Source organism: Lissotriton helveticus, chromosome 1_1 (assembly GCF_964261635.1).
Source record: "Lissotriton helveticus chromosome 1_1, aLisHel1.1, whole genome shotgun sequence".
Lineage (NCBI taxonomy): Eukaryota > Metazoa > Chordata > Amphibia > Caudata > Salamandridae > Lissotriton > Lissotriton helveticus.
This window is the reverse complement of record NC_136057.1, coordinates 380,072,979-380,100,320: the sequence shown is the minus strand read 5'-3', so window position 1 is coordinate 380,100,320 and position 27,342 is coordinate 380,072,979. Positions and strand designations below refer to the sequence as shown.

General features: G+C 42.8%; 1 protein-coding gene across 2 annotated transcripts in view; it reads right to left on the bottom strand.

The window, feature by feature from the left end:
- The window catches only part of LOC144769598 (sodium- and chloride-dependent GABA transporter 2-like), a 762,140-nt gene that overhangs the window by 384,975 nt on the left and 349,823 nt on the right, over positions 1-27,342 (bottom strand). For both annotated transcript variants that reach the window (XR_013598730.1, XM_078653757.1), the window contains exon 5: positions 13,733-13,814. Coding sequence is in view for 1 of the 2 variants with exons in the window: in XM_078653757.1 (XP_078509883.1) it covers positions 13,733-13,814 (82 nt within the window). In the remaining variant the exon portion in view is untranslated. The remainder of the gene's footprint in view (positions 1-13,732; positions 13,815-27,342) is intronic.

Sequence of the window (27,342 nt, the reverse complement as noted above, 5' to 3'; positions counted from 1 at the left end):
GATACTCCTACCCCCCTCCCCATTCTGCTGGCCACTGCTCTGCACACCATTTCCCTTGCCAAAAAAGGCCAAATGCGTTGCTGCCTGCTGCGTCAGAAAAAATGTGTACGTCCCAAACCATGTCACCCTCCCTTGCCAAAGGAATGCCGTTAAAGTCCTGTAAGGAAAACCTCCACATCCTCATGTCTTCGTTCACACCAGCTGACAGGGCTACATGGTGGCGTGGTGGTCTCTGTCCCTTTAGTGCCCTGCCTAGTCTTCTACAAAATGTCCTCCCTACTCTCAGTATCCTGCAAGCCACTGTCCAATTTTCAATGGTGAGTGGCACCCTTGGCCTCTTGGCCAATTCATACTCTTCTTCCTTCAAACCATCCTTCGTGCGCACTTCCCTGTGTAGTAGTTTGAGCATCTCTACATATTCAGCTTTCCATATCCTCTATTTAGTTGCCAACATTAAGTGTTTGACCAGCGGTTTGGTCACTCCCATATAAGGCAATTTTTAAATTTTCAACTCCTTTCTTTCTAATTTGTCTTTCGTCTCCTCCGCACTCTTGTCCCGTTCGCGCCCTTCCCTTTGGCCTTATTGTCCTCTAACGCATTCGCAGATGCCTTACCCAATTCATCAGTGCCCTCACCGACTTCCAACACATTAGTGTCTTTCCACAACCTCCTGCCTGCCCCCTAGGCCAGCTACCCCCAATCCCAGCTGACACCATTTTTTGTTTCTCCCTTCCTGCCCGTGTTTTGCCTGGCTCTAAGGAGGGTGCCCGCTGTGCTGTAATCCACCTAGCCATTGGAGCCACAGACTAAGCTAATATTGATGTCCGACCCACAGGCTCTGCAGGCCATCCTGTCACCTGTAACACACTATACGACACACTACTGAGTCCCTCTTGCCCCCTTCTTCAACCTCTCTTAACTCGCCCACTTCCAGGCTGTCCTCTTCATAATCTAATTCTTCCTGTCTCTCCCGACAATCACTCCGTTGCAGAAAATGCCCCCATTTCCGCTCATCTGACGGTGCCTACTGCATCCCCCTAAATACACTAGAACCCTTAAAAGTTGTATTCCCGAGTCCTTGTTGCCCTGTGAACCGCTGAGGTCCATCGGGTGTTGGGGCCAGCGAGATCCCCTGCCGGTACTGGGCACATCAGATGAGGCTCCACCCTCCAACTCCTCGGCGCCTCTGAGTCACTCCCAGCTCTGCTAAGTCTGTCCCCTGTCGTGGATCATCTAAAATAAAAAGGACTGGTCTGGTGTGCTGGTCCTACCTTCCCCTTCCCTTACCTCCCAACTCCTCTTCCTTCCTACCCCTGAGGTACACTCTGGCCACCCGTGCCCTACCCTACTTAAATATAATGCTTCCCCTCCACTTACCCCCTCTTCTTCATCCTCACTCCATTTAAGCCCCTCTGAATTCCCAGCCTGTGCCAGGCTGGGGCCCGCACCCAAACCCAGGAACCCGCTACCCTGACCCAACCCATCCCTCTTGCCGTCCTCCTGACTCCTCCGCCACAGTCCCTTAGCCTCCACCCCAAAGACCCTCCCCATGCCAGGTAGGCATTTACTTGCCCCACCCTATCTAGACCCCTCACCTCCTCATGCCAAGACGTGAAAATGTCAAGGCCCTCCCAGTCCGGACTTCCCCCTTCTGGGTCCAGCCCAGCAAGCAGGCCTTACTCCACCAGCTACCAAGGAACTGAGTCCCCCATCCCATGGGCGTCCGCAGAAAGTTTTCCAGGAGGGGCAAAATGTTAACGTCATCACCATCCTCCTACATGATGTGTGCCAGGTGGAGCACAAGAAACACTGGGGCACAGGAGGAGCCATGGGGGGCAGGAAGCAGGCCGCATAGGCTCTCATACACCATAGGGTTGTTGTGCCACAGCCATCTCTTTCTTTTGTGGCACCTCAAAATCCATACCTGCCCTGGTCCATAAAATTACCCCCTAGCACCTCACAACCCATACCTACCCTGAACCCCAAAATTACCCCTGCCCCCCCAAAACTCATACCCGCCCTGAACCCTAAAATTACCCCCTTGGCACCCATAACCCATAGCCACTCTGACCCCTAAAATTGTCCCCCTGGCACCCCAAAACCCATACCCACCCTGAACCCTAAAATTACCCCCTTGGCACCCCATAACTCATACCCGCCCTGACCCCTAAAATTATCCCACTGGCACCCCAAAACCCATACCTGCCCTGAACCCTAAAATTTCCCCCCTTGTACCCCAAAACCCGTACACGCCCTGAACCCTAAAATTACCCCCTGGTACCCCAGAACCCATACCCACCCTGAACCCTAAAATTATCCCCCTGGCACCCCAAAAGCTGAACACTACATTCTGATCGAGTATCGGGGAGGGGAGGATCCGCTAGTCTGGATCGGCTCGCCCTGGTCTGGTTCTGCTCGCCCTTCTCTGGAGCTGTTCTGCCTGCCCTGTCCCTCTTCCGGAGCCACAGAGCCTGCCTCTGTGCACACTGCCTGGACCTACTCTGTCTGGCCTGGTTCTTTCTCCTTTGGACCCGCTGTCTTCACTGGCAGAGTTAGGACCCAGGTCTCACTTCTCTGAAGCTGCTCTCCCTCACCCAGACCCCCACTCCCCCTCCACTTGCTCTCTCATCTTCCTTCCTCCCTACTTCTCGGTCTCTCTTTCCCCACTGCTTCTCTCTCTCTTTCTCTCCCCCCTCTTCGTTCACTCTCACCCCCACCGTATCCATCTACCAGACCCCACCAAGTCTTTCTCTGTCTCCCCTTTCTCTACTGCCTCCTCATGTCGGTGATAGGGAGCCCGGGGCTCTCTCTGAAAATGTGAGCTGGAGGTCAGGGGTGGCTGGTGTTCATGGGCGAGATGGGCGCCACCCTACCACCCTTGGGGGATTAAAATAATGTGAGGTGGAACACCGAGCAGCTAGAAATAAATTGTGCTGGCTGCTCGTGAACAAACATGGGCAAATCTGGGTTTTCTTTGAGGGGGTGGGGAGGTAATGGCTCTTGGCTGCCTCTGCTTCTGCCTCTGCTGTGCATGCTTTTGGCAGGGCGAAGATTTATTCGCCCTGGAGCCAGAAAGCAGAGCAGTGATGACACACAGGGGGGCAGGACCTGTGTTTCATTGCCAGAATACAGCTTTGAATTTGGGCGAACTTCGTAGAGCCCAGGGAGGAGTCTGTGGAAGTGACGTTAAGTGTGAAAGCACCAAGATGTGAACCAAGAGAAGAGGCAGGGAAGGAGTGAGAGGCAGGTAGAGGGCCAAAGGGGGCACTGGCTTTCAGAGAGGTGAGTAGGGGTGGGGAGCAGCCTGTGGACAAAAACAACACCAGAGCAAGAGGCAGACGCTCAACGGGGAGCCTGGTGTAAAACTGAAGAAACATACACTTCTTAGCACTACAAAGCAGCCGAAGGGCGCCTTTCACTAGATCCAAGAACCTGACCCATCGCGAACAAACAGCAGCCACCAGAGAAACCAGCGGTGTCGTGAAAACAACACAGGACAGAGTGACAGACGACTGCCGCCGAAACCTGGAAGTACAACTTACACCTTTACACCTTTAACAAAAGGCAATTACTGGTGCAAGCACCACATGCCAGAACACTATAAATATATAAATCTCCCATCTTTACTTCGGGTACTGGACCAGTACCTGTGCTACCCTGGAAATCTTCCTGTCCTGAGGTTTGGGGTGTTAGTTACAACTTGTGGCGTCCCCTGCCTAGAAGGTCTGTGTATGCGAAGGATCTCGGAATAGGGGTCCTCAATTATGCAAATCTCAAAAACACTACATTTAGACCCTACATTCTTCTAAGCACCTACTGGCTATTTAGTTGTCTGCCTGTGTCAAATGTATGCAAAAATAACAACATGTGTTATGGCCATTTACAACACTTTACTGTGATTAAGAACCACTGTGAACAGATGGACAGAAAAAGAGATTCAGCCCAAAGTTGAAAAAGGATGGAAGGATGGCCTTTTTTGTTGCGTTACAAAGTACCTAATTACCTTTTGTACTGTATTTTTGGTAATTAGGGAAGGGGATGATACATGAAAATGAAACGGATGTTTCGACAACCATTTTTACTCTATACATCACAAATTACATTTACCTCTTGTACTGGTGTTACTTAACTTGGTTACCTTTATCAAGCTCAAGCAGTCTTGGAGCACGTATTGCAATTCTAAAATTAGGTCAGAGTGGAAGTTCGAACTGCTTGGTCATCGCTGCCCCACTAACCCCTTGTTTCTGACGTCACCAGATAGTCACTTAGTGCAGGTGAGGAATGCAGACATCTTTTTGGCAGGATGCTATGGAAATATCTTCCCCAGTCTACTCAGGAGCACCAGCTACACTGAGTTTGTGTTATGTTTTCACACTCATTTCTGTGTCATTGCATGACTCCCCGAGTTTTACTGTTTTCTCTCTCAGACTGACTCATTTTGACGACAGCGCGGGCTCAGACTCTAGTGAACATTTTGGGAGACCCTTAAGTGTGTATGAGGCTCTGGCCTGGTTTTGGGGCCCGCCAGTGGTGAGAGGTAGCTGCGAAAAGCGGCTCTGCAATCGGCAGCCAGGTTCTTTCCTCACTTTGTCTGTCTACGGTCCTCACAGATTTCTGAACTCCCTGAGGCCACATTCACCACACAAGCACAGCCACAGCATCTTAGTCTAGAGCACACGAGTAAGGCCGGCCCAGCCTTACTCCACCAATCACACTCTACGCTGTGAGTAGAATATGAGGTACTCAACAGCGATACCCTAACAGCAGGGCCACTGTAATTATGAGGCAGGGAGGGTCACATAAAGCGGCAGGGTTGAGTGAATTATGCGTCAAGAAAAAGCAAATTATATGTCACATTTTGTCATTTTTAATCTTGTTTGGGCATTAGTTGCACCTCATTAGTACTAGTTAAACACCCAAATATAGCATCAAACTACAGAACGTTGGTCAGTCAACCTTTGCAAAGGACTTTCAACTCCCCGGCAACAAGTGTTGCTGCGTCTTTACTAACTCTTGAACCGTTTGAGCTAGAAACAATTTTTTTCTTAAACTCTGCAGATTATGCGGCATATGTTGGATTATGCAACAAATGCAGCAAATATACAATTTAAGCGAAAATCGACGCACAATTGCATAATTCCAGTGCCCTGCCTATCAGTCACATGGATGTAAACTTTCCTCTGTTTGGCTATCTATACAATTGGGCGGAAGAAAATTATATTTAAAGAATACATCCCTGAGTTGCATGAGAAATCTGTAATGTTGCGGCAATGCGGGCAAGTGCCCAGAACGAGTTGCTCTAACCCTCAATGAGTAAGACTCGGAAGGGCTGTATGATAATTTCTACTCATGGATACATCTTACATATGACTGCTCGTTGCGCCTCCTCCCTGCTCTGGACTACAGTGGTGACTACACATGGGCTCAGCCCCTCTCCTCTTAGCATTCACGCTTCCTAACCCATCTGGATATCCCCCTCTGTACTGACTTATGTCTAACACTTCATTTCCATTCGTTTTCTGTTGGTGTTATCTTGATAAATGCAACTTATTAAATCAAAAATCATCCATTGATGTCCACCATTTTATGTCAGAGCGGTGCCTACGTTAATATATACTCTTTTATTCAAATGTGACTAGTCTTTCTGCTTAGTAATGTACTTAACAGCAACTGATCTAGGCAGTCCATCACTAAAAACCAATCATTATTTAAAAAGACTTTGCCTCAATCTTGTTATTGTGTCAGAGCGCGCTATAATGTCCGAGGTCTACTGGCCCTTCTGACTAAATTATAAGATGGGGGTGGGGGCAAGGGTACTCAGAAGGATCTAGAAAAGAGCAGAGTCTCCAGATGTTGTCTAGATGTGACGTGCCATGAGATGCACAGGAGTTGACCTAGAAGAGAGTGCCAAAAGGACAGTGCAGGAAAATGAAGCCCGAGTCTTGTCCTACTGAGCCCTGGGACGCAGAGGAGCTTCAGACTAGAACAGAGAGTGCGAGCTGGACAGGAACAGTGGCTTGAGCACCATGTGTAATCATAGTGGCACTGTCCTTTTGGCACTCTCTTCTAGGTGAACTCCTGTGCATCTCATTACACGTCACATCTAGACAACACCTGGAGACTCTGCTCTTTTCTAGATCCTTCTGAGTACCCTTGCCCCCCTCCCACCCTCCCTCCATCTTATAATTTAGTCAGAAGCGCCAGGAGACCTCGGACTTTATAGCTCCCTCTGACACAATAACAAGATTGAGGCAAAGTATTTTCAAATAATTATTGGATGTTAGAGATGGACTGCCTAGATCAGTTGCTGTTAAGTACATTACTAAGCAGAAAAAATAGTCACATTTGAATAAAAGCGTATATTTTAACGTAGGCACCGCTCTGACATAAAATGGTGGACATCGATGGATGATTTTTGATTTAATAAGTTGCATTTATCAAGATAACACCAACAGAAAACGAATGGAAATTAAGTGTTAGACATAAGTCAGTACAGAGGGGGATATCCAGATGGGTAGCCCCTCCTTGCCCCCCCCCCTGCGGACGCCCATGTGTTCATCACACATAAAGACAGAATACACCTAGTCCGATTGCCTTTGGACATGGGACATGGATTGTGGAGCTATTAGAGGGATTCGCACAGTGAGAAGTTGGCCTGGTATATGTATATGATGTCCACTAATTAAAGTGGGCACCTGGCACCTGTCTAAACAACCCTTTTGGTGATTTAAGAGGTCAAAGATAACCTTAGAAAGCTATCCAAGTGGAGAGCATCCTTCATGCTCAGTCTTGAAAGAAAGTTAAGCAGCTTGTTTTACCAGAATGCAACCATAATATATTGGTTAAATGAAATGAGAACCACACAGTAGTTATAAAAATGTGTATTTATTATTAGAACACACCTTAAATACCTCACAGTATCTTCTACATGCAGATAAACACAAAGAACACAATAAAGTAGCACAGAAACAAACGTAAGTAGCATTAATAAACAGTGGGCTCCAGGGGGAGACCAAACCATTTAATAAAATAGTGGTATAAGAACCACGACTCGAGTCAAGACAGAGTCTAGAGGTTATAGAGGTTATATAAACGCTGGGACCCCAAGGAACCACCCATGGTGAGTAAGTAGGGACCCTCACGGAGGACGGGTGCAGTGTGAGAACACAACCGCTTGCTACGTACAATTCAATGGGAGAGTCGCGATTGCAGTTTTAGTGTTTAAGGACCCTTCCCAGTGGATTATGAAGAAACCCTTTAGAACATAGAAGGTTGGAGAGCCACCCCACCTGTGGATACTGAAGTACCAGAGTTACCTAACGCAGGGAAGCTGGTTGCACTGCGTCGAAGTGGCGTCGGAAACTGCTGTCGTTGTCAATGGGAGTCTTTAAAGAAATGCCACTGCTGGAAAGAAGAAAAGTGTCCGGTGGAAACCACAGGTGGATTCTTGAAGGAAGAAACCTGAAAGCAGAGGGGACAGACTCTGGATCACTCAGGAGTGACCAGGGGCCTGGTAGACGAGTACCTCCCGATGTCGGGTGCTTCAGGTGTAAAGATGGAGACATTGACTCTACAGCCACGGGGAGCAGGGGACCTCAAGGACAACCAGGAGCCAGATACGAGCTGCCCCACAAAGGATATTGAGTGCTGAGGGATCAGTGTCTGGCGGGAGCACCAACAAGCCTGGGCAGCGGCAACCCATGAAGAAGGTCAAGGAAGGTTAAGGTCAGGTCCAGCAAGGGCCAGGAGACTCACCACAGCAAGGGTAGTCAGGGCAGGCCTGGAGCAAAAAGGGGAGCTCAAGAAAATCAATGTTGTCCCTCAAATGGACCCACAGGCCAGAGGCCCAGTAGTCGCGAGGGGACCTCTAGCAGTTTCAGAAAGTACCTATGTCGAGGTCATGTTTTTACAGAGCATACTTTTTCTCACATTTCTAGCATTATGTCAAACACCAAGCTTCGTTGTGTTCTCTTTCTTTTTAGCTCAATATGCTCAATTTCAAATACTATTTTTTTTGCTCGAGCATGGTTTGTCCAGTGCTGTGTTTCTTTCCAAAAATGGCAGTTTAAGGTTAACCGTTACCTGACTTTTTTCTCAAATGTTCGCTGTATGGTATGTTATGTCTTTCAATTTAATTAATGGGGTATATATATATATATATATATATATATATATATATATATATATATATATATATATATATATATATATATATATATATATATATATATATATATATTTATGACCCTAGTTACATGATCACAAGATTTCAAATATTCAATTATCAATGTACTTGCATGTGTTCAATTACTCAATTATATCAATGTACATGCATACGTGCAGTATTCCTTAGTAGGCAATGCGTACCTCTATTCACTGATCAATTTGCATGCTTTCCAGTGGTATTCCCTTGTTGGGATTACATTGTGTTGTACTTACCACTGTACTCATGGTTGCAAATGGTCACTCTCAACAGTTCAATTACTCAATGTTTCAATGTTTTTCAATGTGTGACCTTTATGAGGTTGTCAGTTTGTGTTGCTGCCTCTCAACATTTCAATGTTTTTACAACGTTTGACCTTTTGAGGTTGTCAATGTGGGGGTTCATCCCTCTCATTTCTTCAATGTTGCTTCAATATAACCTTCACTAGGTTGTGGGGTAATTCTTCTCAATTTTTTAATGTGTGACCCTTTACGAGGTCACCTCGATATGGGTTTTATCCATTTCTATTGCTCAATATGTGACCTGTTACTTTGAAGTCTACATTATATTTTATTGCTGTTTTAACAGGGTAGCATCAAGGATCTTTTGTTGTTCTTTCCTCTGCTTCTCTGTTTCCTATTTCCATTCCTCAATGCCTGTCTCCTTTCATACCTTTCCTTCCAGTGGGTGTGTCTGGAGTAGTTCTTGGGTTTCTCTTTCCATAGTTTTCTTGTTGTTTTATGGAGAAGGGAGGATGAGTACTTATTTATGTGTTCGTACTCTTCGGTGGTTTCCTCCCACTCTTTCTACCTTCTTGTTCCTTCCATTTTCTTTCTCTTTGTTTTATGGAGAAGGGAGAATGAGTACTTATTCATCTGTTCATACCCTTCGGTGGTTTCCTCCCACTCTTTCTACCTTCCTGTTCCTTCCATGCAGTTGTTCTCCTTTTGGCTGTTCCTGTTGTTCCAGTGTTTTTACTTTTCTACTGTTCTATTTGTTGCAGGGTTAGGGAAGAAAGGGAGCTATGTAGTATCTTACACCTCTGCCCATCCTTGTTGTTCTCCTCCTTCATCACATGCTATGCTTCTAGAATGTTACAGTGTGATGATGCTCTGTGGAATGTTGGGTGTCTTTGAAGAAAGGCACTGTTGAGATGCGCCGAACTGCCTGCTGGCTGCTCCTGGTGGGGCTTATACATTATTACTTCTGGACGTAACTACTTATCTTCAATAAACCAACTTGAAATACCTCAACGTGTCCGGCTTCATTACAACAGAGACCTAAAACCTGCTTGTAAACCCTGCATCTTTAGACCAAAGACCACAAAACTGAAAAAAGCAAAAGGTAAGGTGGAAACCTTGAACAAAAGTTAAATGGTGCAACCCATCAAGCTGGCCATACCTAAGATAGCATTTTCTCTAATAACCTGCAGCTCTCATTCACTAAGGTCTTGCCGTTAGTCTGGTCAGACCACTCTGCAGTCCTATTTCAGCTGACAGTGCCAAATTGCACAGTGCCTAAATTAAATGCAAAATACTCTTAGAATAGGGCCTGGAATAAGATAAAAGCAGAGGACCTCCACCATCTTTTAACCGCTACTTCCACGCCAATACCCAGCAATCTGGAAGAGGCTACCAGTTCATAAACTAAGTGGCTAAAAGCGGCAGGAGACAAGCTACCACCCACCAAATGCCTCAGCCATACAAGACAGCAGCCCTCCTCACCATAGTATTCAAAGGAGCTGAGGGATCAAACACTGGCCTGCAAATATCTGGAAAGAAATTGGAGGAAGGGCTATAAGTAAAAAGACAAAAAAGAATATAAAGCGGGATTGGCACTTTATAAACAGTTACTCAAAAACACATTTTTTTGTAATAAAATTAAATTAGCCAAAAACTCTCCCAAAGAGCTTTTCAAAATTGTAAACTCACTATCCCATCCACGTGACCCACCTTTTGCAGCTAGTCAAGAACTCTGCAACGGAATTGCAATTTTTTTTTTATAAAGTTAATAGCATTTTATCAACATTTTCAAACCTGGTCCCAATACCCACACCACTGATCATGTTGGATCTTTCTGCGGCTCTCGACACGGTCCATCACGCTTTGCTGATGGACCGTTTGGATGACAAAGTAGTTAAGGGTAATGCATGGAAGCTTATTAAATCATCCTCTCGGACAGAATTCAACCAGTGGCACTGGAGAAATTTGAAGCAGAATCTTTCTCTTTACCCTGTGGGGTGCCCCAAGGCTCCTCACTGAGCCCAACTTTATTCAATGTCTATGTGTCGTCACTAGCACCCCTAATTCAGACTTACTAATGTCCTACGCAGATGACACCCAAATAGTGGTGACACTGCTTTCAGGGGTCACTCGCAAAACTGCGTCAAGGCTGCAGGATTGCATGAAAGCAGTGGGGTTTGGATGGCCCAAAGCTGTTTCAAATTTAACTTGACAAAACGGAGGTGGTGTTGTTTGGAAACAACCTCACTTTCTGGATGGCTAAGTGCTGGCTGAAGGATATGGGTCCTCTACCTATGCCAATCAAGAAGGTGAAGAACCTGGGAGTTTTGTTTGACGATAAACTAAATTTTAGGGACCAGGTAAATCAGGTTGCATCTGCCACATCATTCATCCTCAAAACCTGCAAAAAATATTGTCTCTCCTGCCGATAGACGCACAACAAACTGGAGTTACAGCACTTATAATGTCCAGATTGGATTATTGCAATAGCCTGTACTGAGGTGCCGGGTTTTTAGGAACCCGGTGGTGCCAGGGGGTAGCACCCGAGGACCTCTGAGTTCTCCCTTGTTCCGGACCACAGAAACACGGAGTCTTCAAGTTACCGTCAAAGATCAAGTTTTATTGGTAGCTACCAAGTAACACGTGTCCCAGAAGTACACTGCACGGAGAGTAGGTTCTCAGGAGACTGTTCGTTTTACAGAACCAGCCGTCTCCTTATATACAAAAATAATAGCTGCAAGCAAGAATTCCCGAGTTTATGATATGGCTATATACATATTTCTACAATAATACAAAGAGCAGAGTCATGTAAGCAAGCCCATATTTTAGTTGTCCAGTTTGTTGATAGATTACCCAGTTAGGCCTGGAACTCCCATCAGATATCGATGAAACCTTAATAAAGGAAGGCACAACCCAGTCATAAAACTGGCCATAAACAAGGAATGTGGACAGGTGCATGTTTGCAGAAAGCATGGTCTGTATGTGTGAATGGTTTGTGGAACGTTACGTATCGATGCTATCGTATTCGGCCACTGGGCGAGGAGCTGCCCAAACAGGTTTGGCCTAAGGCCATGGAGTCAGTTGGGACAGGTCAGGGGGAAGTCACGAAAAGGTGGACGTGTCCCTTTTGATCAAGCTCGACCTTTAATTGACTTAACATGAGGGCAAGATGCAAGATGGATGCCGTTCACAAAATGGAGTTTAAGGGATGGGGACGGAAACTACGATTTTGGGGTGTTGGCAACCCTCGATTGTGACGCAAATACATAGGAATGATGTCCTAATTATTATCGGTTCATAGATACCAAAATCGTCTTGGTGCGTTGAGGTTTTGTGACACGGGTATTGGACCTCGATATCGGGAAAACACCAGGGTCCGGATTTTTGAGAACCACAGTACCTATCTGTCCATATGGGGTCTTTGAATAAACTACAGATGTTGCAGAACGTTGCGGCCAGACTCCTAACCACCACACCAAAGTGCAATGTCCCTCCCATTTGTTTAGGGGAACATACATTACCACGCGGTTTTTACACCACACTACCATTACAACGCGGACTTAACAACGCAAGTCGTTACCACGACTTGCGCTGGAGGGCGCTCTAGGCTAAGGAATAGTAGATTTACTATTCCAACACCTTCCCTACTGTACGTAGGCTGGTGTTGGAATAATAAATCTTACTATTCCTAAGTCCAGCACCCTACAGAGCAAGTCGTGGTAACGACTTGCGTTGTAAAGCCCGCGTTGTAATGGCACGCGGGGTAAAAGCCCGCATTGTATTGACATACAACCATTTGTTTATGTATTTGGCTCAGGGGGATGTGGTCCCCAGGCCAATTAAGGGTCAGGGAGGGGGCTAAACACCCCTATCCTTATTATATAAATAAAAGGACATGCTCCTGCCCTACTGAAATGTAAGGAGTCGATGCAAGCTTTATGTTTGGGGAAGGGGGTATACATTCCCCCTTCCCGAGTGAGTTTAAAGCTTCAGTGAACCAATCCACTTTCATTTTAATGGGAAGAGGGCCCCCTCCCCAAGCCATTTTGGGTTACTACCCCAATCTTCAACATTTAAAAATGATGTGGGTGCCCTGGGTGGCACTGGGACATGCATGGTAAAAAGAGAAATGGCCAGATCCCATCAAAGGGCCTCACCCTCATTATTTTAAAAAGTTGTTTGTGTTCCGGTGCCACCAGGGTACCCATAATAAAAGAACAAATGTCCGACTCCTGCAGGCAGCCAGGATGGGTGCTGGTTGGAGCACCAGAGGTTAACTAGCTCCAGAGGTCTACCTGTAAATGCCCAAATGACGTGCTGCAACTGGACCTGCAACTGGACCTGTCTGAGCCATGTTGACCTCTGCTAGAGTGAGTCCCTGATCCTTAAGAGGTGTCTCCCAAAGTCCGGGACCCTTGGCTGGCTTCAGATTGCACTTTTCTGCAACAAAAGTTGAAATCGTGAAGTTTAGGGCTTTTCGCTACTGCAAACGGGCCCATTCGTGCCAAAGCTTTGTGACGCGTCACGGTCTCCAACGCAAAGCTCTAGTGAACCCATCTATTTATGTTACATCACCGGTCAGCGATGACTGGCAGAACCAGATCTGCACTTCGTGCTACAGCAATGGCAGCCCACGGTGGCAGTCAGAGCAAAGCTCCAGCAAACCCAGACTGGATCTTCACACTTCAACCAGGACCATCCACCAACGCCAGACCTCCAGTTTGCCCTACAGCGACGACCATATATGGCGCCTTCCCTGCTCCTCGTGAGTACCTCCACCGCAAACTGGACTCTTTGAGTCAGACTTTGAGAAGGTTACTTTTTTAGTGAGACTAACCTGGTCCCTATATCCGGCCTCACTCCATCATTTTCTGACTGAATGTGGTAATTTCCCTGGTTTATCACAAACAGGTGACCAAGCACCACATAGAGCTTTTTGTTTTGCTTTTAGGCACTACACCTAAGTAATAGTTTGAAGTTGCATAATTCTGGTTCTACTGATTGCATTTTTGTCATTCTGATATCATTTATGCTGCATAAATACTTTACACATTGACTCTAAATTAAGCCTGACAGCTTTTATGTCAAGCTACCAGGGGATTAAGCACAGGATAAATAAGTTACATTTGTATTTCAGCCTGACAAGGATGGTGGTTGTTGCTTGAGTAGGATTTTCACCCCTCAATCAAAAACTCGATTTCTTATAGTATCTAATAGTCACAGTAGGTCAAACACCGAGTAATTGCACACATACCCATAAATGACAGGCATATGAAAGTTCACTTACTCCCAAAATTCAATGACTGGTGATGTGCTGTTTGACGTTATATTGAAGGAAGAACTGTTTCCCCGGAACTCCACACAGTTACCTGTAGGTCAAATATGAAATACCATTAGTGAAAACCACATGAGTTCATTTTCAACTCCAAAGAACGTCTTTAGTAAAAGATGGACCAGCTACATAATTTAACTCTATCTGAACCAACACGAAGCGTGTTTCATAGACCATATTCTATTGACTTGTTGAGGGGACCAGGGTTGCTTGCACAGCTAATGTTTGCTTTAGTTTTTAGTGGGAGGAACAACCTTTACTTTTATTGTGTGGCTGCAGGAGCAATTGACAAACAATTGTAGAGAGTGAGAACAGAATCACCTTACCGCATCTATTGGGTTCTTACTTTTTTTTCCTGTCGCATGCATTAGCACTTAAAAGGGTTTCCGGAACTGCTTGGAAACCCATGTAATTGTATGAAATGGATTTTTTTGATTTAAACATTTTATTTCCACCAGATGGGCACCATAATTAGCCAGTGTCCTGCTGTCTCTTATTATTTATGTGGCATGTGTTTGTAATGAAAACTATTTTAGCCATTGCACCAGCTTGCAATGGGCTGACCTATTGCCTTGGCCAATGTCTCTTATGCTATGGTATCCTATTTTCGGCAGTCTTTCCTTAACACTCAAGAAGGCATTTTCAACAGACAGAAACTCTCTTTTTTGATCACTCCATACTATAGAGTCTATAGCATCTCGCAAAGTTTTTGACTGAACCGCTTCTATTCTATTTTCAATCAGCAATTACATTCTTATTGTAGTATCACATATCCATGGAATAAACATATGGATGAATTAATGGATGGATGGATGGATTGATGAATGGTGGGTGGGTGGGTGGGTGGATGGATGGGTGGGTGGAAGGCGAGATGGATGGATAGATAAATTGATGATCAATATAGCATATTTCATGAAACCAAGCATATCTAGGAACTCGAGTGAAAAAGGCACTTACACAGAGCAGGAGAAGATACTCACAATGGCTAGTGTTTTCTCTACTGCGATGAGTGCCAGTTTGGACATTGCCAGACCACAGCATCAGCCATAAACCATGTATGTAAAATTGAAAGTTAGCTAGAGTTACAATATGGCTGGTCCATCTAAAATATGAGCCATTATCGGAATCATCTACATACAAAGAAGAACTAACTGGGAATCAATGGTGAGTTTTGTAATGTGTCATAAGGCTGCTGTTTTAGTGTAGGGCCCTAAAAATATACCCTCAGGAAATTAGTATCTGGGAGCTGGTTTTCAGCCTAAACTCATTGGCAGGGTAATGTTTTTTCTTTAGACCAATTATGATTTCAGGGAAAATTCTTGATTTCTGTGTTTATTTAATGTCTTGTAATTATTTGTGGTTTTGGATATCGCAAACCCGATCAACCCATGTTGCTTAGATCTTTGCATGTATTAAAATAATATATAATATATAATTGGAATGACAAGTCAGTGGTGCTTTTAAGGTATAACCGTTCCACTAAAAAATCATTATCAAGCCTCAAGATGTATCTGTCCAGTATCTAAGCAGGATGATTTCCTATAGGTCAGCAATGAACAACAGCATGGACCAGAAGAGAATAGATAAGATTATTGATGTGTTTACTTTAACTGGGATCTAAATGTGTGAATGCTGTGATTGCTTTCACTCATTGAAACATACTATTGTCCTGCGGTCACGTTTAGGCCAGAGTAGGTGCACCACCATTTTAAATGCTCACATTTTAAAGTTTCCATCTTTTCTTAAACGCTGACATTTGACACACTTTTGCTTGTGTGCTTGTGCAGGATAATATTCTCTGAAATGGCTATGCTTACGTTTATAAGTGCCTTTAATATTCAGTACAATAGCTAAGTTCACTAAGCAAAATGCTGTTGTTTGTTATTGTTTGCTCTATGACTGAGCTTTCATGAAAGAATCAACAATAGCTTTAATGAGGCTCTGGCATGATTGAATGAGTGCAGTTTATTATATATACAACATCACTCCTTTGTTAAGAGAGAGGAGCATTTTGTCTACACTGCTGAGGTCGCCCTATGCCGGAATTTCAGCCCATCTGATTTCTATTTACCTCTTGCAAGGTATGATGCTCAACTCTCCACCAAGATGGGCTCCCCAAAGAGACTTACCCTTAGGTAACAAGGGAGTTAAATCAATTTACAGGGATTCTGACATGTTCACCCACCCTAGACACATTAGAATAGGTAGCGCTAGGCAAAAGCACAAAATATAACAGTACTTATATGTGAGCAGATATCCTATGTAACAACAGAATGGTTGAATTGTTTATTTTCTGTACCATTCTCGCAATGCTGAGTACACAGTTATGTTTCCTTCTAGTAATAATTGCAGCAAACATATTTTACACAAGAATCCAAATGCTTCAATAAATATTGAAACGCCACTTTGTATATTTCTTGTGGTTCTCTTTGGGTATGCATGGGTTACCAAATGAAAGGCTTCCAGATCTATTTCCACGATTTCCTTGGGGAGTCAGGGTTGCCATGTTCTGAGGATGCACATTCCATCTGTTACCTGGCCAGGATAGGGGTACAAATGGTACACTGGGAGCTGGCAGAACGAAGGCTAACATATCCTGATGGTGTGCTTAGAATCAGTTTTGCACAGTTTTGGTGGTCCAACAAATGCACAGATTCTGGGAGACCAACTACCTCGACCTGGAAGACTGGATCCATTTCCAATTAGACCAAGGGGCTTTCTTTCTTCTCCTGACCCTCCAGGACTGCCCTCAACCAGCAGACTGGCATCTGTGGTAAGAACTATCAGAGCGAGATATTGAAATAACACCCTCTTCTTTAAATTTGTCTCTGCAACCACCATGATAAATCCTGGATGAATCCAGCAGTTACCAGAATCCACTCCTTGTAATCCACAAAGCTTGCTGTTAGATAAATCATCCTTAGGGTGGCCTTTCGCCAAATGTTTTGCCCATTTACCCCCTCTTTTTCTAATTCATTTTGTTGGCCTTAGGACTCTGAGCAGTTTAGCACTGCTGACTAGTGCTAAAGTGCATATGCTTCTCCTCTAACCATGGTAACATTTGCATATACATAATTGGTATATTTAATTTATTTGTAAGCCTCTTGTAAAGTGGTCTACCACATACTTAGGGCCAGTAACCTAAATGCTACTAGTGGGCAAGCAGCACTGATTGTGCCACCCACACAAGTAGGCTTTCAAATCTGCCTCAGGCCTGCCGCTGCAAGTCATGTGCATACACTTTACTGCCACTTTAACTTGGCATTTAAAATGTCTTGCCTAGCCTTAAACTCCCCTTTTATTGCACATAAGCTACATCTAAGTTGAACCCAAGGTAGCCCTTGGGGGCAGGGTTCTGTGTAAGTAAAAGGTAGGACATGTCCTGGAAGTGACTAACAGCCAATTGTGTTTTTCACGGATGTATGACTTTACAACGCACACTTTTACAACGCATACCTTTACAACGCATTTTTTACACCGCAACATCCATTACAACGCATACCATTACAACAAATTCTTAGAAACTACCTTTACAACGCATTCCACTACAACGCATACTATTACAACGCATTACATTACATTGCATATAAGGTAAGTGTTGGATAGTGTAGGGGTTAAAATTACTATTCTAACTCCAGGGGGTGCAACAGTAGGGAAAGTGTTGGATAGTGTAGGGGTTAAAATTACTATTCTAACTCCAGGGGGTGCAACAGTAGGGTAAGTGTTGGATGGTAAGTTTTGCGTTGTAATAGTATGCGTTGTAATGACTGCGTTGTAATGGTATGCGTTGTAGTAGTGTGCGTTTTAGTGTCATGCGTTGTAATGACTGCGTTGTAAATACATGCGTTGTAATAGATTTTGCGTTGTAAAAGTTTTGTTGTAATGGTAGTGCGTTGTAAAAATTGTGTTGTAATCGTTGTATACCGTTTTTCACTAGTGTGAGACCTACTTCTCTCATAGGTTTATATTGGGAATTCCTTACAACACTTTTAAGCTGTAATTCCGGAATAGAAAGGGGTAGCTGTATCACGTTTTATATCTTTGAAATTGTATTGATAAATCCTCGTTACTGGTAACGTTGGATTTAACATGCCTACTTTAGAAATGTAATTTTTAGAAAGTGGGCATTTCTCTGCTAATACTGCTCTGTATGCCTACAGCCTGTCTCCAAATAAAAGTCTGGGATGGGTGGCATCTACACTTTGTGCATTCCCTCTAGACAGCAACAAGCACAGGAAGGTTACAACCTGTCTCCAATATAAGTCTGGGATGGGTGGCATCTACACTGTGTACATTCCGTCTAAACAACAAAGAGCATGGGAAGGTTAGGTGTGTCTGCATACTCACCTGCATTCTGATATTTGTTCCTGAGCAGAAATGGAGTGGGGGCTGACACTTACACCTGTTTAGGGGGTGTCCTGTTTCCACAGTAAAGGGCTGATTACCCCCTACTATTAGTCTGGGTCCAGGGCTGGGAAGAAAGAACCAGTATGCAGTCATCGCTTGCATCGCTAAGGGGTTCGTCGACGAAGCTTCACTGACTGCGTGGCTCAGAACCGACACGTCGCCGACATCTTTGTGACTGACGATGATACATCGTCTCATCTCCTACTCGCATTGGGTCCTCAACATCAACGCTTTCTCCATCCAAGGTAATTTTTCAGTGGGACCTGCATGAGTGCTGTAGCCAGCCTCCCCCATTGCTGTTGGCCTGAACTTTGGATTTACTCTGTTCTTGTGTGACCAGATGTCCCTGGTTGCGTTTTCTGGCTCTAAGCACAATAATTGTGTTTAATCTTTATCAATTCATAACTCCAGTTCTATTTTTTGGATTTTTACATTTTGGTCTTGTTTTATTCATAAAAATGTTATCTATTTGTACTGTGTGCAGTATTTTTGTGGTGTTTTTATTGTGTTATTGTGTGAGTGTGTTGCACAAATTCTTTACACATTGCCTCCTTAGATAAGCCTGACTGCTCGGGCCAATCTACCAGCGGGTGAGCGCAGGTTATCTTTAAGTGTGTATCTAGCTTACCCAGACTAGAGTGGTGGTTCCTGCTTGGACAGGGTACAAAACCTCAGCCAACCAGAAACCCTATTTGTAACACTTGGGCACCAATGTTCCAGGATGTGATTGGCCACTGGCCTCAAGTGATTCGTGCCTGTGGTACCAAGACTGTCAACGCTGCCAAAAGACCACGAATCCTGAGCAATGATCTGGCTGTAGCCTGAGACTGGTTCAACAACCTGCAGACATTGGACATGAACTGCAACCTCATGTCGTCTGGCAGCACAGCACTCATGTATGTTGAAATGGGCTCTAATGAACTGTTTGATTTGTAATGGAATTGAATGTAACTGAGGGTTCAACAACAGTCCCAAGTTCTGGAGCAATGGGGTCACCTTGGTTACGACTTCCTCCTGCTTTAAAAAAGGAGCAGAAAGTAACCAGTCACCCAGGTAAGAAAAAACAGAAACACCAGAAAGTTGTAAAGAAGCTACCAGAGGAGCTTATACCGTGGTAGATTTGTCAATCTAAAAGCAAGGGCTTGAAACTGGGAATGGCAAATCTTCAGGGAGAATATCAGGAATCGTTGACTGGCCACATGAATGGGGACAAGAAAACACATGTCCTGCAGGTCTAATGTCATCAGGAAATTCGCTGTCAAGATCAATGGGTTCATAGATTGTCGAGTCCCCATCCTGAATCCTTCCACCAGCACAAATCTGTTCAAAGCTTTAAGATTTAAGTTGGGATGAAACCTTCCACCTGGTTTCAGGAGCAAGAAAAGTGTGTAATGAAATTTTGTATTTCTCTGGTTGAATGGGACTGGAATCATAGTTCCTTTTTCCAAGAGAGGCTAAATGCCCATCAATAGATCATAGCGCTTGGTACTGTCTCTTTGAAGACCATTGCCCCACAACTGTGCCAGCATTTCCATATTGAATAATAAAGAAAAAGCATCCTCCTTCGCCCGCAGACATTCAGCCAGAAAGTGGAACTCTTTCAGTAAAACCTGTGTTGCTTAGGCTGCATACGTACTGGTTCTAGAAGCACAATTAACTGCTGCATAACAACCTTTAAGGGAGAATTCCACCTTTCTATCTGTGGGATCTGATAATGTAGATTCTTTGGAAGCCAAAAAGGACGTTGAAGCTATATGACTAAATGGTATTCACTTTCGGAGTTTATGTAAAATTATTTTCGAACCATTTAAAAGATTTCACTCAGAAAGAACTCTGTGAATTTCCGCTTTGTCAATGTCTTTCCAATCTTTCATCGTAAGTGATCTTATAACATCATGAAGTGGAAGAACTTTAGAATAAGCAGTATTATAAAGGGGGGAATTATTTTTAATAAGGAATTTTCTCCATAAAACCTAACGTTTCCCTCTAATCTCCCGCAAATCATGAACTGCATGTACCATGCAGCAAAGGAGCAAACATTTCTGGGATATGATGTAGTGTCTGACCACACCCTTTTCCCTGTCTAAACTGATTTTTTTCATGACCTCCTCTACCATTTATCACACGTTCCTAAAGTTCCTTTTTATGAAAAATTGCATTCCAGCCCATTGTTTACACTTCATCCGGCTCTTCCCGGATAGTAGGGCTGGAGCCAGAGAGTACAGCCCGGGTGCCAAGAGTATGGCCCGGGTGCAGAGGTTCTGTCCCAACTGTGGACTTAATGATAGAACTCGTAAATGACCTCTGTGAATACCAAAAGTCGTAAAGTTAGACTTTTGTCTCAGATTGCCTTTGTGAATGGGGCCTCTAGTCTCTTCTCACAAGACTTCACAGTCAGGAAAAACGCACCCTCACCTACCACTCCCTGCTGCGCTATGCTTTGCTTCAAAGAGGGCCTGGGAAAGCTTGTCAGAGAGTGCCCGTTCAACACATGTATTGGTACCGCCGAAACTCTTCCCACCGCAGTTGAGCACATGGGTGGAGAGGATGCCAGAAATAAAAAAGGAGATAAGGATATTGCTACTCTGCATGCCCTGCCATAAGTATACACATACAACAATTTATGTACCCAAAAAAAGTATAAAAGGAAAAGTGTAACTTATTTGATGGCATGGACTAGGGCAAATAGGACAGGAAATAACAACAGTTGGGGTTTTGGGGGTAGAGGGGCTTTTTATTCTATGGTTGCTAATAGACATAGAAGTTAATATTTATGGTTTATAAAATAACATCTCTGTATATATATATATATATGCGTGTGTGTATATATATATAAATATATATATATATTTATATGTACACATATATATATATCGATCGTGATGAGATATTAAAAGAAATAGAAGCTTTGAATGCTGAATTGGATAAAATTCCTATCACTGAGTACATTACGAGCACGAAAGCTGCCATGAAAGAAAGGTTGAAAAAACATGAGGACAGAATCAAGGTACGGAAGGTACATACATTCGCCAGGGATCTGGCTGATTATGAAAATGGACAGATTTTTACTTTCAGCAGAAAATACGATGTTGCAAAAAGGAAACAATATAGTGACAAGCTGGCCAGCAATTCTGTGAATACCGGTTCCACTGTTAATCTGGTTGAATCCTCCTCTAATACAGAGACCACATCGTCATTAAGCTCATCATGTGAAAGTATTGATCAACTGAGCACAAATAAAATCCACTTAAATATGAGCGAAGAATTGGATTTTTTAGTAGAGGAGAGACTGAGAACCTTGCGTCCAAGGCAGAAAAAACAACCAGATGCAAATGCAGGAACAAACGACGACGGGCACAGCGCAAGCGCTGGAAAGCAACTCACAAAAAAGAAAAAGAAAACCTATTGGAAAAAGAAGGAACAGTAATGGACAACACAGTAATTAATCTCAGCAGTGTTGAACTTTCTGTTGCAGAACAACAGTTATTAGCGCTGGGACTCAACTACTGTCCAGGGGAAAATATCAATTATGCAAAAACGCATATTGATGTATATTGCTTCATTCGTAAGCTGAAATTAAAAAAGTTCTTTGCATCTAAAACTGACAGAACTACTCCACTTATTCCTGGAACAACAATAGTGGGAGAAGGGAATGTATCATCCTTGTTAGTTTCTGATGCTCCTGTTGTGCTTTTACTTAACGAATGGGACAACGAAGAGGGAAATATAGGCACCTTCGATAAAGTTGATCTGTCCACACAAGACAGACTGCGTAGAATAGATTGCATACAGAAGCGTGCAGGCTTGAGTCCTTTCAAATCTAAGTCAACGTTCGTACCTATCATGTCCAAAGATTCAATCGACACATACCATGATATGGTTGTGTCAGATATAACGAAACTAAATCATACTGTAAAGAAAAACAGATGGCAACGTAATGTGTACTTTAAAAACTTGATGTATACTAATTTAATGACCAAACTTAGTAACAACTATGATGTAATAGTTAAAAAGTCTGACAAAGGCGGCAACGTGGTATTGTGGCCTAAATCAGACTAGATTACTGAAGCGAACAGGCAACTTGCAGATGCCGCTTGCTATAAAAAAGCCATTCCAAATGAATTTGATGAGGCTAAAGAAGATAATACAAATTGTTGTGTCAGTGGAAACGAGAAGGCCTCATCTCCAATGAGGAGTTTAAATTCCTATACAATGAATTTCCTAAACTCCCCATTCTGTATTTTATTCCTAAGATACATAAAGAAAGAATGCCTGTTCCTGGAGGCCCATTATTTCTGCCATAGGAAGTATGGGAGAACACCTTGGTCAATATATTGACTACTTTTTACAAGAGTCAGTTATTACCCTTCCCAGGTATATTAAAGATACTGGCGACTTCCTTTCTAAAATAGACAATACAACATGGTCAGACGATCTTATGTTAATTACACTCGACATAGAGTCGTTGTATACTAGTATTGACCACTGTCAAGGACTTGAGGCCATCAAACACTATATGTCTAAACGTCCCATTGAATACTATGCTCATAGTAAAGTCATCATTACATTAATTGACTGGTGCTTACACAATAATTTCTTTCTGTTCAATGATGCCTTATACAAACAACTGAGAGGAGTCGCTATGGGGGCCTGTTTCTCCCCCAGCTATGCATGTTTACATGTAGTCTGGTGGGAGGAACAGGTCCTCAGGCATACTCATAGGGTTGTGTTTGAGGCACATGTCACTGCATATTATCGATATATTGATGATGTGTTCCTACTATGGCAGGGAACTCAGGAAGAGGCAGAATTATTCATTGCAGCCATTAATAACAATTGCATGAATTTAAATTTTACCTCAACAATCAGCAAGCTACAAATTGATTTCCTTGATGTGAGGCTTCAGGTCAAGGACGGGATACTAAGTACCACGCTATTTCGTAAACCCACAGCTGGGAACATAACATTACATGCTGAAAGTTCCCACCCTAAACATCTGATAGCCAGTATCCCATATGGCGAAATTTTAAGGCTGAAGCGTATTTGTAGTGATCATGCAGATTTTTTGACATGTCAAGAGGCTATGTGCAAGCGGCTCAAAAGTAGAGGATGCAGCAATAAAGTTATTCAAAATGCCATTACTAAAGCTAGTGAGCGTCCTAGAAATACCCTGTTCACTAAGCTCCATACTGATAATGATTCAGAAAAGGAAGTTTCTGATAATCCTAGATTTATTACAACTTTTTCTAGGCAAGAGAGAAGGATCAGAGCCATTGTGACTAAACATTGGCCAATTGTTTTGACCGATGTTACATTACAAGAAAGGTTGCCGAGAATACCATCAATCACCTTTTGAAGAGGCAAATCAATGGGCACTGAGCTGGATACAAACTCTCCGGAAACTAGGAAATCCCCACTTTGGTTACATACCACTAATGGCTTTAGGCGCTGCACCTCCTGTCGAGCCTGTAAATTTGGGTGTAACAAGACAAGCTATCACACACCCTTTGAAACGTCTCCTGTTTTGATAAGAGGGAGTTACAACTGCAATACCGAATGTGCTGTGTATGTTTTGACATGCACTTGTGGGCTAAACTACATTGGTAATACTAAGCAGCCAGTGCACGTTAGAATTCTGCAGCACATAAGGGCAATATTACACAACGATCCTACTTACCCTGTGGCCAGACACTTTGCTAGCTGTCATGACAAAGATATTAATTGTTTATCTTATTATGTTGTCAGTGCCATTCCGAAATCTAAGAGGGGTGGCAACAGAGAACGCCAACTAAGACAACTTGAGACAAAATTTATATTAGACTTTGACAGTAAATGGCCACATGGATTAAACAATACAGAAGATATGCATACTTTTCTGTAAGGATATAATGAGGTCTGTTGTGTTTACAAAAATATTGGTTAGAGGTCAGTTGTCCTGAATTCTTTTGATAAACGCTATTTATTCATAAGTATTTCCAAACAGTCGGCTGATACCTTTTCTATACCTCGCCTTGATTATTGTTTTTACTATGTACGGATTTTTTAGCAATATGGTAATTTCTGAATAATTTTATCAATTTTAATATTTTACCCGGATGGAGAATCTTATTAATGATGAATTACAATACATGCTTGCTATTAATTTTGTATATTGTATTTTATAATATTAATCAAGGTTTTAATATATACTGCACTGCACTTTATTATGCTAATTTGCACTTAACTATCTTTTGCACTGTCTTGTTAGTTCCTAGTCATAGGACCTGTTTGCACTAAGCACTTTTATTGGGTACTTTGGTTGCCTGGATTTATCCGGTTACAATTACAATGCATAGGGGCAGCACAGAAGTGTAATGTTAAAACTCAACGTGATACAATATGGATTTATCCAGATAGGAATTTCTGTGCATTTATGCACTATCCAATGTTTGTATCTTAACAATTAACGTTGTGTAAAATCGCTATATTTCTTATAACTAATGTTGTGTGTAAAATATACAGGCATTTGAAATTTTAAAGATTTAAATAGCGTTCAAGCATGTATTGGTGTCAGGTATAGAAGAAATACTTCAGACACCATGTTGCAAGTCTTTTTACACTGTTGTTTGACCTTCTGACTACCATTCTGAATGCAACCCAGGTGTGCACGTTTACCACATGTATATAAAAGAAACAAATGACTCAGTTTAAAGCTGAATGTGATCAAGGGCTGCATAGCCCGAAACGCGTCGTCGTGAGGGGTGGTAAATAAAAGTATTCTTGCCTGAAAAACTTTGCTGCAGAGGCCTGAGTTTCCTTCCTCGCCGGGGGCTTCCTGGAAGTGGTTGGGAATTTCTTCGCATATATATATATATATATATATATATATATATATATATTTCCCAAGGAATCTCCGGTTGGAGATAGAATGACAACGCACTCACGGGTTGCTTAAAATCCCCAATCTTCAAATTGAATTCATTCGGCAGATAGGTATACGGAGACAACCGACGCGTTTCGCTATACCAGATAGCTTGATCACGGTATATATATATCCTCAAAACTCCAACCTTCGATCCTCTCGAAAAACAGGAGTACGGACCACAAATAAGTGCAGATTTTTTTTATTTAATCAAAACAAGCACTAGCAGCATTACGTGTTTCGGCTCCGAGGAGCCTTGATCACATGATGCGCTTAACGGTGCAGAGTCTGTTTTTATACAACTTTTTCAAATTTTTTGCTTTTTCTCTTTCCATTCTTAAAGTGACAAGTGCTTAGTGTACAAAGTATAGTATAGTAAGTATAGGATAGACATAAAAAACATATTGTCAGCTAATACTTTTAAAACCATTGTCATCATTTAAACATCTTGGTTTAAATACCTTTACAAATTATGCATAGTTATTATTTGTTTTTTATAAATACCTGTTCAAACAACTTTGTAAAAGGATACATAAAGTGCTAGAGCAAATTACAGTACCTGCAAAAAAGTGCTCATGTGCTAACCTGCTTTTAATATACCAATTCCTATCTAAAACCCGTGCAAAATACGTTGATAAAAAGTGTATGAATAATTCTAAAACCCATCTAAAAAAGCTGTGTACAAAAAAGTGCAAAAACATTAAAAAAGTGGAATTTGGGCTGATAATTTTCATCATTTTGCTCAAATGACTCTAATGTGCTATGGTCTTATGTTTCTGTGCTTGTCCAAAAATTTCGTCGGATACTATTAGAGGCAAGTGTATTGATATTAAGGCCTCCCAGAAACTTTTTTATCAAGGTCTAGGATATACCTTGTTTCTAGACGTCTGAGTGCCTTTTCTCTATCGCCTCCTTGTTTGTATGGGGGAATAGCATCAATGATAAAGTATTTAAGTTCTTAGGGGTCCGCATTATGTGCTTTCCCAAAGTGCTGCGCTATGGGGTAGGCGGTGTCTTTGTTTTTGATAGCTCTAATGTGCTGGAGTATCCTCGTGTGCCCTTGTAGTATTGTGCTGCCTACATATCGTAGGGCACGTGGACACTCCCGCACATAAACTTCTTAGTCTGTTTTGCAGGCTAGGACCTTCCCTATTGGTTTTTCTAGATCACTGAATGGGGTATCATTTGATGTTTTGTTGATCCCAAATTGACATGCTTTACAAGTTTTGCAATGATGGAATCCCTTTCTGTGAGACAACCATGTGCTTTTAGTTTGGGTAAATGGGTCATTCTGAACTAGAATTTTCTATAGTAGGAATGCACACCAATTTTTGACTTCTTTTCAAGCTTATGCAATACGTCCGCTGTTTGCGTGCATTTACGGTGGGTGCCATGCCCTCACGACACCAGAATGAATAACAGTCACAGGATCGGGGCGTATTATCGCCCCTGCCGAACGCACAGCTAAAATTGCCTGTTTGTAGGCCGTCCTCCAACTACACATAGTAAATCCATGTAATTCAATATAAACCAGTTTATGCTCATTTTCGTTTAACAACTTTTTCATGTTTACTTTCCACACGCGGACTGGATTTGCCAATTTCCAAGGTTTCTTATGTTAAGACTGGGCCATCCGAACTGCTTGCACAGAACACGAATGAAGCAATTTCGTCCAAGACAGTGTAGGTTATTCTAATACCCAATGCATTTCGGGCCTCTTGTGCCCTTTGTCAGGGGTCACTGCAATAACAAATAATATGACCAATATTACCATTTACAGGATCATGCGTCATCAAAACAGATACATTGATGTACAATCCGATTTTTTATAAAAGCGCCATATTTAACAAACCTTTTATATTACTTACATAACCATGGTAAATCATGCTACAGGTTAGATTAGCTATCTTTCCCCGTTTGTTACCTCTCCCTCATCCTACTGTTAAACCTAACTATCTTGCAGCTCCTTAGCTCACGTACCACAAGTACTTTGTATTATGGGCTTACCCCGGTTCCAGTCATGCACCGCTACCAATTCACTTCTTCCACATATGTAAAGAACTCCATCCTTTCCCTTCTCTATAATTACTCATCCTCACACTCTGCATAACTATCATTCAGAAACCATCAGCATTCTCTCATTTAACCCAGTGTCATACCTCCCCTCCTTCCTTATATCCACTTTCAAACCTGTTGTATTTTTTTTCACTCGCAAATCATTCCGCCCCAGTCCTAAACACAATCACCCCTACAAACC